At 32.0% G+C, this 19142-nt stretch overlaps 2 protein-coding genes and 1 long non-coding RNA gene across 6 annotated transcripts; all 3 read left to right on the forward strand.

The window, feature by feature from the left end:
• Nucleotides 1-4492: 4492 nt before the first annotated feature.
• On the forward strand, nucleotides 4493-10728 carry LOC132294019 (uncharacterized). Its single transcript, XR_009477956.1, has 3 exons — nucleotides 4493-6765; nucleotides 6860-6947; nucleotides 10273-10728. It is a non-coding gene; the product is annotated as an uncharacterized LOC132294019 (long non-coding RNA).
• A 715-nt stretch (nucleotides 10729-11443) lies between these two features.
• On the forward strand, nucleotides 11444-13124 carry LOC132294020 (uncharacterized). Of its 2 annotated transcripts, none has more exons than XM_059791730.1 (2): nucleotides 11444-11584; nucleotides 12311-13124. In XM_059791730.1, exon 2 carries the CDS (start codon nucleotides 12335-12337, stop codon nucleotides 12992-12994), a length of 660 nt encoding a protein of 219 aa, XP_059647713.1. In that variant the 5' UTR covers nucleotides 11444-11584; nucleotides 12311-12334; the 3' UTR covers nucleotides 12995-13124. The 2 variants fall into 2 exon arrangements, with proteins under 2 accessions (XP_059647713.1, XP_059647714.1); XM_059791731.1 differs by lacking the exon at nucleotides 11444-11584 and adding an exon at nucleotides 11605-11851.
• A 1391-nt stretch (nucleotides 13125-14515) lies between these two features.
• Nucleotides 14516-18654, forward strand: LOC132294021 (uncharacterized). Of its 3 annotated transcripts, none has more exons than XM_059791733.1 (7): nucleotides 14516-14672; nucleotides 16154-16250; nucleotides 16380-16518; nucleotides 17459-17541; nucleotides 17684-17743; nucleotides 17907-18011; nucleotides 18354-18654. In XM_059791733.1, the coding sequence occupies exons 1-7, from the start codon at nucleotides 14584-14586 to the stop codon at nucleotides 18483-18485; spliced, it is 705 nt and encodes a 234-aa protein (XP_059647716.1). In that variant the 5' UTR covers nucleotides 14516-14583; the 3' UTR covers nucleotides 18486-18654. The 3 variants fall into 3 exon arrangements, with proteins under 3 accessions (XP_059647716.1, XP_059647717.1, XP_059647715.1); XM_059791732.1 differs by having other exon boundaries at nucleotides 14518-14672; nucleotides 17684-17818; XM_059791734.1 differs by lacking the exon at nucleotides 17907-18011 and having other exon boundaries at nucleotides 17684-17818.
• Nucleotides 18655-19142: the final 488 nt, after the last annotated feature.

The raw sequence follows: 19142 nt of genomic DNA on the forward strand, positions 1-19142 counted from the left end.
TTTCAAACCATTAAAATTCGTCGAGAGTATTTTAAAGGATAGTAGATTTTTGAAATAAAGTATTATAAAATAATAACAGCCCAATAAAATATCAGTAAAAGCGTATTAGAGTAAAATAGAGAATAAGAAACTTCTGGCCTGTTAGAGAGTTGAAAGGCTCCAAGATTGTCACGTTCACAAAAAAACATTTACCAACTCTTCCATTATCATACTATTCATGGATTCAACATAAATATATATATATATATATAGAGAGAGAGAGAATATATTGGTTGCATGGACAGAGAAGGAAATTTAGAAAATTATTTGATTACTATACTATTTATAGGCTACTACACACCTATTCATGAAATGATATGTCGGTTCAACTATAAGCAGTTTTTACCATTAACTTACTTGAAAAACCAATTTTTTTTGGTTAAAGTACTTGAAAACCATTTTGATACACAATAAAAGATGTGTTTCCAACAAAAAGGGTTTAAAGGTGACCGTGAATAAAATATTTAATAATTTTTTGCACAAAAACCTTTACAAGAAAGATAGAAACAGGAGAGCAAGAGAGTAATTTAAGAAGTTGAAATATCCGTTTACTTTTTTTTATATGATCATATACTTTCAATAGTTTTAAGGAAACAAATTATGTTCTTTTATTGTAAAAATAATAATAATAAATACAAAATAATTTAAATTGAGAGGTGGTAAATTTTAATTAGACAATAACTCTTCATGAAAGAAATACTTTTTTGAATTTAAGAGAAACACTTTATAAAAAGAAGACAACCAAAATATATAAAATAGTCTGGAGTTTTGTTTTGTTTTATTTTTTTATTTTTTTCCTTTCTTTGCAAATAGGTGCCAGTAGTTTTAACAGTGTAAATGGAAAACTTGAAAAGTCACGTAATTAAATTAATTATTTTAAAATGTATATAAATATTATAAATCAAATACACTTTATATACATAATATGAGATAGTATATTGGTTGCATGGACAAAGAAGGAAATTTAAAAAATTATTGGACTACTCTACTATTTATAGGCTACTACAGACCTATTCATGAAATGATATGTTTGTTCAATTATAAGAAGTTTTTACCATTACTTTTCTTGAAAATCAATTTGAAGATGTGCTTCCAGCAAAAAGGGTTCAAAGGTGATCGTGAATAAAATATCTAATAACTTTTTGCACAAAAAAATTTGCATAAAAAGATAGAGAGAGAGAGAGAGCAGGAGAGTAATTTAGGGAGATGAAATATCTGTCTAATTTTTTTATATGATCATATACTTTCAATAGTTTTAACTAAGCAAAACATGTTCTTTTATTGTAAAAATGATAATAATAAATACAAAATAATTTAAATTGAGATATGATATATTTTAATTGGACAATAACTCTTATAATGAAGGAAAAAATGTTTGAATTTAAAAGAAACTTTTTATAAAAGAAGACAACCAAAGTATATAAAACAATCCAGAGTTGTTTTTTTTTTTTTTTTTTTTTTTTTTTTCCTTTTTTTTTTTCTTTGTTTTTTTTCCCTTTCTTTGCAAAGAGGTGCGATAGTTAAGAATGTAAATCTATCCATCTAAAGGTGTAAAAGTGCATTAGCAAGAATATCAAAAAGTGTTGAAATCCTGAACAATGCAATGATTGGTGTATAACAATGTAAATGAGAAACTTGAAAATTCACGTAATAATATTTTTTAATTAAATTAATTATTTTAAAATGTATATAAATTTTATAATTCAAATACACTTTTATAGAATTATCTACGCACGTGCATTGCACGTGGTGAAAATTTAGTTCAATATAATAAAACATATAATTGTTGAAAACAACTAGATTTCCTTCCTTAATATATGTAAAATAAATTGTTACCAGCTACATTAAATTATATGCAATTCAAACTAAATTTACCTTGCATTTTGAAGTTAATAAATAAAAAGAAGATATAAATTTTTTGTTTAGCACAATAATAAAAAGAAGATACTAGCACAAAATTGCATATTTAAATCATTAATAAAAAAAAGAGTATGAGATTAAATGTTATAGAAATTAATGTCAAGGCAGCAATACTGATATTAACCGAAACAAAGAAGGTGAGTACCAATCAAACTACCTCCATAAATAATTACATAATCAGTGCATCCTGGCTAAAGATAGCAACCTATTACTCAACTTTAATAAATAAATAAATAAATTTCAAATTAGCAGCGTTTATTAAAAATTCCAATGCATATATATCTCTATTTTAAAATTAATAATTGATTGTTTGCCAAAAGGATGAATCCTAACATGGTTTTATTATTCTTTCTCATATATACTTTGTTTTGCATAAACAATTAGAATTTTCTAGAACATTGATCGTTAAGTTATTTAATAAAAACTGAATTTTATGAGAATTTAATATGGATTCAAATGTTTTCCGTGCTGATGAATGTTCTAGGTACCAAGAAAAAATTTAAAAAAATAAAAAATTAATTCTCAATCTGTAAAATCGTTTTAATAGTCCTGTTCAAACCGGAAATACCACTTTAAAGTATTTGAGATAAAGTGATAATGAGAATGGAATTTTTATTTTTAAACAATCTTAACAGTCTAAAATGTATATATATGGAGTGATGTATATAACACGAAACAAAACGTTTTATTCCTTTCCTTTTTAGAGAAAGTTTCAGAGATTAAATTTTTCGGTAAGACTAATTGAATCTCAATTTCAACCAACACAAATAACTTACCTATCCCACGTGTTTTGGTTTCATTATATTACGTTTTCTTAATGACACGACTTTCAACAATTTTATTCAACAATAATAAAATTCAAAATATATATATAAATAAGAGTTCCAGTGTTTCCATCTAACCGTAATAAAATTTAAAATACAATATAAAATCAAATATTAAAATTAAAGAGAAAAGTTGAGAAATTTTTAGCCTGTATACTAAAAAGGAAAGCAATAGTACTTATAACTCCAATGTTTTTCACGCATACACTGTCGTATTGCCCATAAATTCAAATATAGCGAAATGAAAATAACAATAGATTTGGTTCTAGGAAAGGAAGATAATGACATAGAAAAATTACATAAAGGTACCCAGTACACGTTAAAACTTATATACAATATGTCAGAGGAACCTTATATAGGCTACTCCACACCCCTAGTAAGTAGACGCGACTATTCAATATTGACACATTTCCATATTAAATTTTATTATTCAATAGGAAGTTTTAAAAACTTATTTAATTAATAAAACCCTAACGTAACTAACTAAAAATTATGATTTAAAGTGTGTGTATATATATATATACACCCACACACCCACACACCCACACAATAGGTATTTTAATTTGGAGACAACTCTAGTTAAAATAACATCTTCTTGAGGCAATTATTCCAAAAAGTAATGTTAAAATATTTTTTAATTATATATTTTGTTCTTAAAATGAAAATATTAGTGTCTTTTAAGTGAGATTTATTTATTAATTTAAAATACAGAAGGTGTTGAATTGGTATTAATTAGAAGGTAACTTTTAGAATGGCTTTGTCATTATTACATATGTACTTGTAAAAGAAGTTAAACTTTCATTAAACAAATGTGTGAAAAGTGAGGTATATGGAATAGGTTTTTTAGCTATTTAAAATAGTGATGAACTTTGGAAAAGTTTTCAGGTTATGATATATGTAATAATTTGAAGGATAACAATTGCGTGAAAAGCCACGTAATGTATGAAAATTCTCGTATAAGATTATTATATTTCTTGAATTAGAATAACTGAATAAATGTATATAAATATAAGAAACTTTTCTCATTATGATATATGTATGTATAGAAGAATATAATAATTTACAATGAAACAATTGCTTGAAAATTCACATGGTACGTGAAAAGTCACATATATTGACTAAATTTATATAACTGATTTAATATATTAATTGAGTTAAAATGACTGATAAATTGTATATAAATATTAGAAAACGAATCTACTTTTGTTAGTAGTAGTAGTATATATATATATATATATATATATATATATATATATAATACACAGACATATATAAGTATGATTTATCTAAAACTTTATTTATTTTGAATTAATCATTTGAAGAATTAACAATATATATATAGAGTTAAAAAAATGACCTTTTTGATCCCACTTTAATTAACAGAGAGAAGGAAACAAATATTGGATGCTTTTACAGTTACATTGCATGGACTAGTAAGAAGAAACAAATATGACTTCATGGTAAAATGCATTAAAAATAATAATTAGTCACGCACAAAAATGGAGTACCAAGTAACAACAGGGCCGGCCCTGGCCCAAGGCGACCAAGGCTGTCGCCTTGGGGCTCAAATTTTAGAGGGCCTCAAAATTTGAGGCCCATAGGGATGGTAAAAAATAAAATTAAGTTAGGACAAGTCTTGGTCGCCATGGGCCTCAAATTTTAGACGCCTCAAATTTTGAGGCCCATAGGGGAAAAAAAGTAAGGGCAAGTTTCAGACGACATAATGTGCTTCGACACTCCGCAGGGCGCAGCCTCCGCTATCGCCTCAGGTGACAAGGTATGTTCATCCTCTCTCTCTCTCTCTCTCTCTCCTTTTGCATGAATCGATCTTTTATATATGTTTCTTTCTTTCGTTCATCTCATCATTTGATTTGGTCTAACTTTGGTTCGTTTGATTCGGGCTTTTACCTTTGTTCCAATAGTGAAAAGTAGCTTCCAAACTAGGGTTTTTTGTGTGTGTGTCACTGTGTGTGATGGCTATCAAAAGCTGAATGAATATATTATGGCTCTCTTAGTATTTTAATAAATGTGTGCCTTTCTACACGTGTCTTTCATGGCGATCGAGTGCATAATCTATGGCAGGTACTTTTTTTCTTTTCTTTTTTTTTCCTCTCCCTGATTCCACTCCAATCTCAGAACAGCAGCAACCATACCCCTTTTCCTCATAGTTTTTTGCATTTTCACATTCAATCCTACGAAAATTAAGAATCCCTTCTAGTGGGTTGAGCCGCCGTTGAGGTAATAATTAACTTTTTCGATCTCTAACTTATGGTCAGTGCCAAATTAAGGGTTTTTTTATATTATATTTTTATATGAAGATACATACCACCATTATTGATGTTCTGTGAAGTTGGCTCAGCTAGAATTTCAGTTAATAATAGTGTCAAAGACTCAAAGCACTTGCCATCAGAACGTACTAACACATGGAAATCAAGAGCAGGCTTTAACAAAACAAAAGTTAATGGTTTTTCTATTAATTTGCACAGGTATTCTGTAGCAATGATCAACCAATCACTGCTACTAAAGTTGATTCCCCATCCTGAAATCAAGAATGGTGTAATTGGCTGCCAAAAAAAACAAACACAAAGTGTAGTGTATTTAATATAAAGAGTGAAAGACAAAACTATATATGATAGTGGATGCCACATATAATCTAAAAGTCCCACTACTTCTTCAGTACTACAAGTTCAGCCTCCTATAATATATATAGTCACCTCATCTCCACATATTTTTGTTATCTGTAATCATCAAATTTTAGTAGAAGCAATGAATGTAAAAGAAGCTGCAGTTTTTTGTTATCTAATAAACTGTTCTCTTCATTTTTTATTTTGTGCCTGTGAAAATTTTGCACTCTTTAATTGATAGATTTATTGTTATTAGTTAGCTGTCTTATGCACACTGCACATGCGCACAATTATTTATTGGTGATGATAGATTTGGAATCCACATATAATCTAAAAGTCCCACTACTTCTTCAGTACTACAAGTTCAGCCTCCTATAATATATATAGTCACCTCATCTCCACATATTTTTGTTATCTGTAATCATCAAATTTTAGTAGAAGCAATGAATGTAAAAGAAGCTGCAGTTTTTTGTTATCTAATAAACTGTTCTCTTCATTTTTTATTTTGTGCCTGTGAAAATTTTGCACTCTTTAATTGATAGATTTATTGTTATTAGTTAGCTGTCTTATGCACACTGCACATGCGCACAATTATTTATTGGTGATGATAGATTTGGAATCTCAGGGCTCCTATAATATATATAGTCACCTCATCTCCACATATTTTTGTTATCTGTAATCATCAAATTTTAGTAGAAGCAATGAATGTAAAAGAAGCTGCAGTTTTTTGTTATCCAATAAACTGTTCTCTTCATTTTTTATTTTGTGCCTGTGAAAATTTTGCACTCTTTAATTGATAGATTTATTGTTATTAGTTAGCTGTCTTATGCACACTGCACATGCGCACAATTATTTATTGGTGATGATAGATTTGGAATCTCAGGGCCGGCCCTGAGTAACAAGCGAGTTGTTTGAGAGAGAGAGAGAGAGAGAGAGAGAGAGAGGGAGAAAGGAGATGAATACCTAACCCACTGACATAAAAAAATAAATCTTTCCAATGTAATCAATTCCTACAAATCCATTAAAAAAATATATATGTGTATAAGTCTTGAAAATTCGGGTTGTGTGGTGTGAAAGGTTGGATCCCATAATCAAAGGGCAGATTTCACAAAATCTGGAATCCTTCATAGGTAACCCTTTTTCCATATTTTGGCGAGTTTAAAGTTGATGATACTTCTGATATCAACTTGTTCTGATTATGATCAATTCATCCTTTCCTTCAGTCTCTGGTCTATTTATGCTCTATATATTACAAAATATGGTTTCTGTGATTTTATTTCCCACAAGAACCAGCAGTTGAAGTGAAGTTACAGAGGTTTCAAAGTGGCACTCAAGCTCTATGTTTCAAATGATTGCAGGTTGGATGGATTCTTTTCCTGTTCCTTTTTCACCCTTCTCTTATTTTCATATTTCATGAAATAGTCTTGTGCCTTTTCTGTTTCCATTTTCCAGCATTTCTTGAAACCTTTGAATTTCTTTGACTTCTTTGATGACGTGTGAACCCTAGCAACTACCCGCCCTTTGGACTTCTAGCTACAAGGTAAACCCCCGGCTACTCTTCCCGGCCCCATATGACTTCTTATCGTTGCTTAGATATATGTTGATGGTTTTGTTTTTGTCTTCCATTTACTGGGAAAAATTAAAAAAATAAATAAATAAATAAAAATGATGGTTTTGTGTAGTGCCAAAAAATAGATAGAACACCACCTATATTGCAGCTTGTGAATAAGCAACTTGTCCACGGGATTTAAGATTCACTATAAGGAGGGTCATGATAGCACCAGAGATGACAAGAAGTGGAATTGAAGTTATCAGGACGAAGGTGAGAAGCCAACGCTTGATGAAAGCTATAACAAAGCCTCCCAAGAACGAAGCTACCACCACTAGAAACTTCCCAACTTGTTGTACATACATTGATAAGAAAAGTACCAATTTAACCTAAAATAGGAATAGAGTACTGGGATTGCTAATAATGGTCGGGCTCCCTTGCTATAGTAGCAATACCTTTTTCACCAATGGCATCTTGAATAAGGAAGGTGTGTCCTGACATCCTATCAATAATTTCTCTGGTTTTACCCTCCGAGTCAAAGAATGCAATATCTTGCTTCAGTATAGTTTTTAAGTGTAAACATCTAATTCTTGGAGCCTGCCTCTCCCCAGTGACCATCCAGCAAACCACCTCTGTGACTTAGCAAACATGTTTTTCTCAGTTTCTTTAATCAAAAACAATTATTTACATGAGGTAGCTAGAAAACTAAATTCTTTTATCAGGAAGAAGCCTGATGCACTTACCAAAAAATGCTGCTAAACCAGACCCCAGAGCCAAGTAAACATACCAAACAGATATCTGAAAATAAATTTTATACTGTTTGTTAGGAGCTGAAATCAATAACTGATTTTACCAATACGCTAATACTTCTAATACAACTGGATGGAGAACACACAAATGACAAATTGAGAAATTTAGGCATAAATGACCGGAACAAGACAATTTTTTTTTTTGACAATTTGGCAAGAACTGTCTTGTTATGGGGGAGTGATTATCAAGGTTAAGCTAAAGATACCTTCGAAACTTCATGAACCACATTTTTTGAGTTCACATTCTGTCCCAAGGAATTGATTACATCTCCAATGAGCAGAGTCATAAGGGGCATGCAGATTCCATTCCCTATAGCTGCGATTGTGCCCACAAACATTAGTACATGATTAGTGGAGTCAGCAAAGGAGAACAGTTTGAAACATGGAACAGTTTCAGTGACTTCAATTTTCTTTCGGGTATTATCCGAATTATCTTAGCTGCAAGACTTTTCTGCTGTTTTCCGAGTCTCCATCACTGGTGAATGGCTTTTTGATGTTTCAGCCCGCTCTGTGTTCATATCTCCACTCAAATTGCTCTCCTCAGCCATCTTTCCAAATGCTGTGAACTATCACTACGTTGGTCTACTTAGATCACAGCTGTAAAAGAAGAACATATATTTGAATCCGAAATCTAAAATGGTGGAAAGCTGTTTAGTACTATCAGGATGAAACTAAAATTCAATGACATTAATTATGAACAAATGTTTTTGTTGAGATCGCTTCTTAATTATGAGATATAGTTATTATTTCTTTAGTTTAGTGTTACAATACTTTCGGACATTTATAGGCTCCGGAGCAGATTGAAAGGAGGGGTATGTTGATCCTCAATAATTACCGGGAAAAAAAAATGTTGATCCTCAAAATCCAACCTACTACTTTAATCCCACACAACAAGCAATTGTCGCTTTTCTTCGAATCCCTGATGGTTTCTTAATTATGAGACATAGTTATTTTTTTTACTATGGCCCGAGGTTTGGATCTAACCTTTACATCAGCCATAAATCCTTCCATATACTTCTTTTGAAAATATCCATTTAGTCCTAATAGAGGAATCATGACAAGAATTATAATAGCCAGTTGCCAGCACGCTGCAAAAGCAATAATCAAACTAGCAGTAGCTGTTGCAACATTCTGAACGATCAAAGAACGTGTGTCTCCAACCAAACTTTGCACAAAAGTGGCATCAGAAGAAAGCCTAGCGCCATTTGCTCCACTTGAGTGCTTTGCTTCATCAAACCAACTTATATTCATGTGAACAACTTTCTCAAAGCACATCAATCTGATCCGTTTTATTAACTTACACCCCACCATAGCAAAAGAGTATGTTCTTAGTGGGACACAGAATAAAGTCGCCACGGCAAGAACAAGAAATATGAATGCCCAGAATTTTGAATCCTTCCGAAGTTCATGAGCTGGTTCATAGAAGGTTTTGATTACTTTAGTAAGAAGTACCCCGTAAATTGGTAATGCTAGACCCATGACCACTGCACCTAGCAATAGCACTGGGATCTCTAGCTTGTTCAGATAAGCCAATCGTCACAGTGAGACTTCTGGGGCCTTTTGTGATGGTGCTGAGGCTGGAGTTTTGGGTTCTGCATTTGTATCAAGGACACCGACTGCAGTGGTTACAAGTAAAGAAACTGATAATGAGTCATGGCTACTGTTTCCAGATGATCCCCGGCTTATGGATCATATGAAGGACCTCCTCTGACTTGAATGTTTTCCAAAGTTTGCAGTGATCTCTTTTTTGCAAAAATTGGAATAATTTAGGGGGTTTTTTAAAAAAATTGAAGTTCAGGGGTTCTTTGGGAGAGAGTAAAGTTCGGGTTTTTTTTTTTGCACTTTACCCCATATATATATATATATATATATATATATATATATATATATATATATTATCTTTTCAAATTATAATATGGTAATTTGGCTTTCAGTCCGTACTAGATCGTTGTATATAATATCTTAATTCTTGCCTTATTTCATGGTTTAGATCTAGTACGGACTGAAAGCGAAATTATCATATTATAATTTCAAAGATGAATTCTTTTTTTCATAAATGAAATTTCATTAATTGCAATCAACTACTCTCCTTAATGATATTCTTTTTTCTTTTTAAATGAGATTATATTTGAACTGGGAGAAGGGATCCTAAGAAATAATTTGTTGACCAAAAAAAAAAAAAAGAAGTTACGTTTAATTAATGTTTAGTGTGAGAGTCTTGACATTGATGTTGGGATCTTAGATTATGCTACAATTTCTATATAACATTAACATGTAATAACTCATATGAATAACTCTTAATTATAGCTGTTAATTATAAATTATACTTCTATATTGTTCTATTTTTTGGATTTTAATTTTGTTATGAAATGGATTGCTTGAGTAAAAAAGATTATTTAAATGAGATTATCTTTGAAATTGTGTCTCTATTTTCTGTTTTTATTTGGATAGTGATCTCAGGCTTCTCCAGTATTTGGTTATGTCACACAAACTTCTTTCTAATGCAGGGATTCCCCGGGTGGAAGCCTATTTATTAGTGTGTATGAGAGATATTATTATGCGGTTCCGGACATCCGGTCTTGGCTAACTACGCAGTGACACATAAACAAAAAGTGACGGACATTCGGTCTTGGCTAATTACGTATTGACACATAAACAAAAAGTGACGTAAATATTGAGTTGATGTTGACATAAAATTGACACATTTAATCATGTGTCCACATGTAATTAACGTGAGAATATATAATAATTTTGACGGTGTCTATATGTATTTTATTAATTCATGAACCTTGAAAATGATACACTTACTATGAAAATGATACACTTATTTATGGAGAAAATTATTGGGAGCTTTACATAAAGACCACAACTTGCTCGTTAGAAAAATAATAAATAATAAAAAAAAAAAATCCAAACTTTCCTTAATTCAAATTTGAGAAATTTAGGGTTTACTTAGTTTGTAATTCTAAAAACAATTCTTAAAAATTCAAAGAATAGAAAATTATTTTCAAATAATTATAAAAGACAATTTTATTAAAATAAAACCTTTTATAATTGATTTTTCAAAAAATAGTTTTCTTTTGTACAATTTTTTGAAAACAGAAAATTATTATTAGAGTTACTTAAAATAGCAGATCCTTATTTTCATTATATTTTTTTTCCTATGGGAGGTAGTATTATTTAACAATTATAAATCACAAGTCACTATTTATCAGCTTCAATTCCTTGAAAAGTATTTTTTAAAATATCTTAAGAATTCTAAAAATAGAAAATAAAATTTTAAACTTCTAGTATTTTTTTCTTCTTTAACTTAATTTTCAGAGAGAATTTTTATAATTTTGATAGTCATACTTTCCATTGATTTAAAATTTGAAACAAGTGAGGGTCATAACATAATAATAATTTTAGAATCGGCTAATTATTTCTTTTTCCGTTAGAGGCGGCTAAAAGTTTGTTTTTTTTTTTTTTGGGTAAAACAAACCCACAACACTTTTGCGGCTAAAAGTTATCCACTCAATAATGACCATAACATCATAAGTAATATTCTAAACTTAAGAGGTTATTATGTAAAATCCTTATCCCACTTTAACACATTTTTTATTTTATTAATAAGTCCCTCATTCAGAACTTTTTACAAATTACCACCACCTTCACAAAATTTATCATAACCTTATATATTCCTTTTACGGAAATTTGAATCGTTCGTCTCACTTCACGAAACAAAACTTGTCGGTTAAGACCTAATTTTCATTCCAGTCCCATCGCTTCTTCACAACTTTCTTCTCAGGCCAGTCAACTCGTTATCTAACCAAATCACAGGTAATTTCTCTCTCTCTCTATATATGTATGTATGTGTATATGTGTGTGTATATATATTATTGCCTTGTTTAATGGTTTAGATCTGGTTTGAACTGAAAGCGAAATCTGGATCTATATTTTACTGCTATTTTATAATTGCAATTGATAACGATGAAAACTTTTTCTCATGAGCGAAATTCGATTGCAATTTAGTACGCTTCTTTTGGATGCTGTGAAAATGAAAGAAAAGTAAAGAAAATAACAAGAAAGTTCTGGATCTTATTTTAGGTATGTCGAATTAAAGTTTTTATTAGGCACAGTTATGATTCGAGGTTTTTATCTCTCTGGGTTCCTTTGTTTTTTTAGCTACTAAATGAGGATTTTGGGTTTTTGCATGGACATTTGGCATAATTGTTGAATTTTATGTTTATGTGTAGATTACTTGGAAATTTCTTTGTTGATTGATGAGAATGGTTAATTTGTTTTAGTGTAGGTCACGGCTTGAGCTTTATAATGCTTGTTTTGGTTTAGTTTTTGATATATGTTACAATTAAAGCTCTGAATTGTGATTGTATATAAATATCAGAGTCATTTGAAGTTATAGGTTTTGATTTGGATAGTGAATGTTTTGATTTAGTTTTTGGTTTCTTCTTATTCTTTCTGTTTTTTGTAACAATTCTAGCTCTGTTTCTGCATTTGGATGTTGAATTTGATCACTGAATTGTGTTCTTATATGAATATCATCAGGGATTTGAAGTTATAGGTTTTGATATGGATAGTGAAATTGGTGAATCTATGGGCCCATATAATTCGGGTGAAATTAGCAATGACACTGGCAATTTTGAGTGCAATATATGCTTTGAGTTGGCTCAAGACCCGATTGTGACTCTCTGTGGGCATCTTTACTGTTGGCCCTGTCTTTATAGGTGGTTGCATATTCATTCCCATTGCCGTGAATGCCCGGTTTGTAAGGCCCTTATACAGGAGGAGAAATTGGTTCCATTATATGGAAGGGGCAAAACAAGTTCGGATCCAAGGTCTAGGTCGGTACCTGGAGCTGAAATTCCTAATCGCCCAGCAGGGCAAAGACCAGAAACGGCTCAGGCTCCCGGTGCAAACTATTTCCGACAAGATGGAATGGGAATAATGGGAGGATTCATGCCAACGGAAAATGCAAGGATTAGGAACTCAACATTTTCTGCTACTTTTGGTGGTTTGATGCAATCCTTAAACCTTCATGTGCATGGTTTTCATGATGCTACTGTATATGGAGCAACCACCGGATTTCCGTATATGTTTTCAAGTTCGTTTCATGGCGGTCATGTTCATGGCTTTCATCAGCATTCAAACGGAGGGCGGCAGATAAATTCGCTTTTGAAGATGTTGTTTTTGTCTGTCGGCCTCGTTGTAGTCTTTGCCCTAATTACCTAGTAAACTTTATATTTTTGAAGTTGGGTGGTGGACAACTTGTACTATTTTTAATGCACTTGTATATGCCACTTCAATAAGCTTTTACTTGTGTGAAAGAAATTGTGCAATTGATAGTCTTTTAGTTCTTCTAGAGCTTGATCCTTTCCATCATTTGCAGCTGCATTTTCATGTGTTGTTTCCACCTAGTAAATAACTTGGTTTTTCTACTTCACCCAACACTCTCTTTAGTTTTCCCATGCCAAACGATGATGCATCAGTGAAATTAGGTTCGCTAAATTTTCATTCAATGCAATAGCTTCAACCGCGCCAGAAGATGAACACTGTATCTCTCTTATTGCATTATGGTGTTACTTTGCAGTTCTATTGATTTCCATGATGCCTATTGTCCATAAAGCTTCCTTGGACTCAGACTCGGTTTCCGGATCCTTTGTAGTACAGAACGCATGCTATGCTGTAGTTGACTGCCACGGTCACTTACATGTGTGATCATGTCACACGTAGGAGTGATCGTCTTCTTGAAATTGCAGGATGCAGTAGCTGCAGGCTAGCAGCTTCTAGTTGCCTTGATAAAACGTTGGATGCTGCTGGACATGGTGCCTTGCTTGGTTTACCTTTTTTAGCTTACACAGGTCACCATCTGATCATTGAAGTGGGATGTATTATTTACCTTTCCATCGAACTCAACCTGAAAAGTTTGGCTTTTTCTTGAATCATTTTGTTGTAAGATTGACATAGTTCACCAAGTAGTGGAGAATTTGCAAGTTGTGGAGCGCATTAGGAAGGTGGAGTGGTCTGCGCACTGAGCTGTTGTTTTTATTCAGTATAAATGTTTGAAATTTAATTGGAAGAGAGCGAATAAATTAAAATAAGAATAGGTGAGAGCATCATGTATAGAAATTTTTTGTGAAGCTATTGTACTTGGATTTCCTGATTCCGTTATCAAATGGATTGAACTACTTAGGTGGTATTTTATTGGGATTGGTCATAAGGTAGGGGACATTATGTTCCAACAGGGGTGGTACAATACGATCCTCTTTTCCAGACATTGCTCAGATCATTACGCGTGAGTTGGAACTTACCCGATAAAAAATTTTGTTACCTTAAACTATTATAGTTATGGTCGTTGTTCGCCGGGCTTTGGTCGCCGACTCCCTTATCAGTAGGTCACCAACTCCTTGACCTTCCGACATTGGACAAACAACTTGTGTTTTTAGTAAATAGTTGACCGGGCGTGGTCATTGCAACCCCCTTTATGAGGGGCACCCGTTCTCGCGAAGTTAAAAACTACAATAATTTTTTTTTTTTTTTAACAAATAAAATACGAATATAACATAGATAAGTCAAAATAATAATATAAAAATAATAAATTTTGCTTTATTTTATTCATATAATGATAAATTAAGTCACTAATTGGCTAAACCTATAATATACTTTAAATAACAAAAATAATAAAAGTAATTTATCCAGACACTGTGGGCCACTATTCGCTACTCACAGACTCCCTGTAACTCCCACTAGTTTAGGGGTTTAGGGTTGTTGGTTCTTATTTCTCTTTGAATAATTATAAGCAGGTGACTGAAGACTTTCAAATGGATCGAGAACAAAACCAGATGGAAACGCAGAAGACCGACGTCGTTTGTCCGTCCACTGCCTTAGCATACCTCGACCCTCATTACTGGTGAGTCCCACTGCCTTTTCATTGAATTTTCATTCTAGTTTCAATCCTCTGTTTGGTTACTAAGAAAGCTTAGGAAAAAAAGAAATTAAACCATGTTAAGTTATTAATTTTCAAAATTTTAGTCCTTCTGTTCATTCATTACATTTTCGTTCAAGCATCTTAATACTATTATGTACCCTAAAAACCCAAACATCCGTAAGCTAATCCACGAGTCGGCTTAATTTATTAGTTCAACTGAATCCAAAACAAAGCTACACATTTAATACAAAATTCCGTTATCTTAAATTTGTTGATATTTGATAACCCTTTTCGTTTTTATGAGAATATTACACCAAAATAAAAGAAATAAAAAATAAAAAAAGAGTAGCAATTTACTATAATTAAGAGAAGGGTATCATAAAGATAGGTTTATCTTTCAGTCCTTATGACCCCCGCAGATAATATCTTTAGCTCTCTTTGCAGAGCCATTCAAAAGGCATCGTCTGCATCTAACAGTATTGTTACTCTCAAAGGTAAGCACCTGCCAAATAAAATAAAATAAATGAATATATATATATATATATAAGCACCTGCCAAATAAAATAAAATAAATGAATATATATATATATATATATATATATATATATATATATATATGAGTGCCTGGTCCAACAGTTTAACACTTGAACATCAGTGTCATTGGTGCAAGTTCGAGACACTTATAAAAAACCAAATGTTAGGTCTGTCTCAGTCTCAAGCCTTCCTTCTCCAGTTCTATGTATATATATATGTGTGTGTATCTGAGAGACGAGATGTTAAATCCTTAAAATCAAAATCCTCTAATGCCCTTCATTCCTTATAAAATGTCGTTGCCAAAGCTTTCAATTCACTGAATTCCATATGAAATTACACTTAAAACTAGCTGATGCCTAGTACGTAAATATGTAATTGGATGCCGTGAACCCCCGGTGTGACTTTGTAGCAGGCATCCATAAAATAGGTAATTATATGAACTTTATAGTTGGGTGCTTGCAAAGTATACCCAGGTCAAAGAATATAGGCTTTTGTTGACTCTTCATATGTATCACGGATACTTAACCTGCGTTGAATGAGCCACAACACGAAAATATAACCTTAAAGTCATTAGGCATACTGTTTTTCATTCTCATTTAATTAACAAAAATTAAAAACATGCCACTGTTACTTATTTCTGAAATATTGTAGCTTATAGTAGCATCTTTTGTCAAACCTGAGACATAGATAACTCTGCAACAAGTATACTGTGTGTAGGCCCTTGCAGGAGCAAGAAATCACACCACAGAGATATATCATATATCTTTACCTTCTTAACCATTATTCCTCATTCAAGTTTGCACCAAAACTTTTAACTTTAAAATCTTTCTCCATGCCCACAATTAGCTTGAGGAATTTATTGTTCCAGAAAAATCTTACCAGGAAGCGTATGGCTTCTATTGTAACTTGTTTTATATTGTTAATTTCAGGGATGAGCGATTTTCTCATGAGGAGCATTATGAATGGTTCAAAGACTACTCTCATTTCCGTCATCTCATTCAACAACATGTCAAACCCAATCTTTCTGTATAAAATCCTCTCTCTCTCTCTCTTAAAACACCTCACGGGCTCACACTAGAGTTCACTGTAATTTTGTTTAATCAAATTATTGAGGCATTTAATAAAAGTTGACATTTTTGGTCATGTACAAATCAGGTGTTGGAACTAGGATGTGGAAACTCAAAATTGTGTGAAGAATTGTACAAAGATGGGATTTCTGAAATAACTTGCATTGATCTGTCGGCTATTGCTGTGGAGAAAATGAAGGAGAGATTATTATACAAGGGATATAAAGGTTTGAAGCTTGATAGATGAAAAATATTTAATTTTTAAATAACTTGTCTGCTTATATAAAAGGTTTCTCATATGGGGATGGAGACCTCAATTTTAAGGGATTGAGGTTTGTAGGTTAACATTGAAGATTGCCATGTCAAAGATTGTAATCAAATTGAGATATTTGTGATGTGAATTTTTGTTCTTCATAAAAAATCATCGATTTGTAATTGTATTTATACTGCATTTTATATTCAACAAGCCATAGATTATATATTCATTAATTTAGCTTATCTAATTTACCACATTATATGGACTCTCTTGAAATGTGTGAAGTACACGTGATACATACATTTGGGCATAGATATGGGATAAATGTGTCTGACGTATCTGTTTGAACATTTACCTAGCAAGTATATATGAGAATTCAAGCTTACTGCTATATATTGTACACAAGACTCTCTTATTATGTTCTTTTAGTTATGTTGTTGTTTGGAAAATTGAAATGAATTAAGTGCCATATCGAGTGCTTCGCTACATAAAAATATCATGTTACCTTAAAAAACAAGAGAATTCTGTTAAGGAGGTTTAGCCATAACCCCGTGTTATTAGATTTGGCTACTTGATAAAGCAAACACTAATGGCATATATGCACACCCAACACACTGGTAATTGGATTTATAATATAGTCTCTGCAAAATACTACTTGCTGAGCAAAAAGGGCTACAGTTTAACATGTACTGTGAGACCTATATTGTGACATGGTCTAGAAGTCATGGGATTTCAATAAGTTCCACAGCGAACAACCATTCCTATTATTTTTTAACATTATTTTTGAGCGTGAGAATAGTGAAGTTATTGTAGGGACCAAATTCGTATGCAGTAAAATTGGGGATTTTTATACAATAGTTTTGTTTATCAGTTTTTCTTTTTTAATTTTTGGTTGTCGTTTCTGTCATCAGAAATTAAAGTGCTGGAAGCTGACATGCTAGATCTGCCCTTTAGCAACGAGTATTTTGACGTGGTTATAGAGAAAGGAACTATGGTAAACTTACTATGCCTGACGGTTCTCATTTTATGTATAGTAGCACTCCTGTCTTTTGATCTCAATAATACTAAAATTGTTATACTTAGTCTTTCACTTGATGTTAAATGAGTGAAGCATACATATATTTTTGAATTTGAAGGATGTATTGTTCGTGGACAGTGGTGACCCCTGGAATCCACGGCCTGCAACAGTAAACAAGGTAATGACAATGCTTCAAGGTATTCATAGGGTTCTCAAACCAGATGGCATTTTCATCTCAATCACTTTTGGCCAGGTAAAACAAAACATAGAACCGTAGCCTCTTATTTTTTCTTTCTTTTTAATTATGCTATTTTCCAAGGCATAATTCGTGTTTCCTACAGCCACACTTTAGGCGTCCGTTATTTAATGCTCCAGAATTCACCTGGTCCGTCGAGTGGAATACTTTTGGTGATGCATTTCACTATTTCTTCTATATTTTGAAGAAGGTTTGCAAATCTCACAATCTTGATAATTTTAATGTTTCTAGAGGCTACTTAAAATGTACAGGGAGGCATTTGGATGTCGTGTGAAAATGGAAAACAAAGTTCATTTTGTTTTGCATAGCATTCGGGGAATAGTCTATTGCATCGCATCTATATACATCAATCGATTTTTTGAAATAATTTATGGTATTACGTATACTATTATATATGCAATGACTCCATTTTAGATGCTTGAATGTGCCTCGAATACTATGAGTCAAAATGAAAAATCTATCTCAAATGAACATCCAAACGCACGAAAAAAGTCTCATCTTTATGTTACCAATGATAAGAAGTATTTTACAGGGACAGAGATCGTTAGAAAGCAACGGAATCAAGGAGAGTGGCAACATAACACCTACTATATCTCTTTTTCAAGATGAATTAGAAGATGAAGACTATATTTTTAGAACCAGCATCGACGACATGGACAGCTAGAAGTGATTGTAACTCTCTGTTCTTTTTCATTTTCTGCCTTTCTTCCACTGTAATTTTGATTTGATTCTACTTATAACTGAAGTTCAATAAAATCAACAAATAGAGAATGAGATTGAAGAAAGCTTGTTATGTGTATGTATTTTATGATTATTTACTCTAATTTTGGTGATGAGGTTGGCTTATCTGTTTTACTTTCTTTGTTTTCGGTGAGTTTGGAATATTATAGGGGTTGAAGGTTGATCTTATTCACCATCTAATTAAATAATTAATGGACATAAAAAAAGACTTTGTAGGTCATGGGTTCGAAAGAGACTCCTAGCATTGCAGAGCATGAGACAGATCCGCAAAAACTTTGTATTTTTATCTTGGCAAGAAACTCGCATGCCCATTTGCTCGGTGAGAAGTTGCAACGCAACTTTTGGTTGCAGACAAAAATTTAAGACCTATTTAATTTAATTTTCTAAAAATAGTTTTTAAGAATCATAAAAACAAAAATTAAAAAAATCAGAAATAGTTTTTAAATTACTCAACTATGAATATTCCTCTTCTTTTAATTCTGTTCCTAGAGAACAAATTTATGGAAAATTGTATTTCCTACTTTATTTATTTATTATTTTATATTTTCTTATGCTATGTTAGGTAAGAATTAAATAAGAG

Source organism: Cornus florida, unplaced genomic scaffold (assembly GCF_030987335.1).
Source record: "Cornus florida cultivar Cherokee Brave unplaced genomic scaffold, ASM3098733v1 CherokeeBrave_3.0.0_Hap2_Chr02, whole genome shotgun sequence".
NCBI classification, from domain to species: Eukaryota; Viridiplantae; Streptophyta; class Magnoliopsida; order Cornales; family Cornaceae; genus Cornus; species Cornus florida.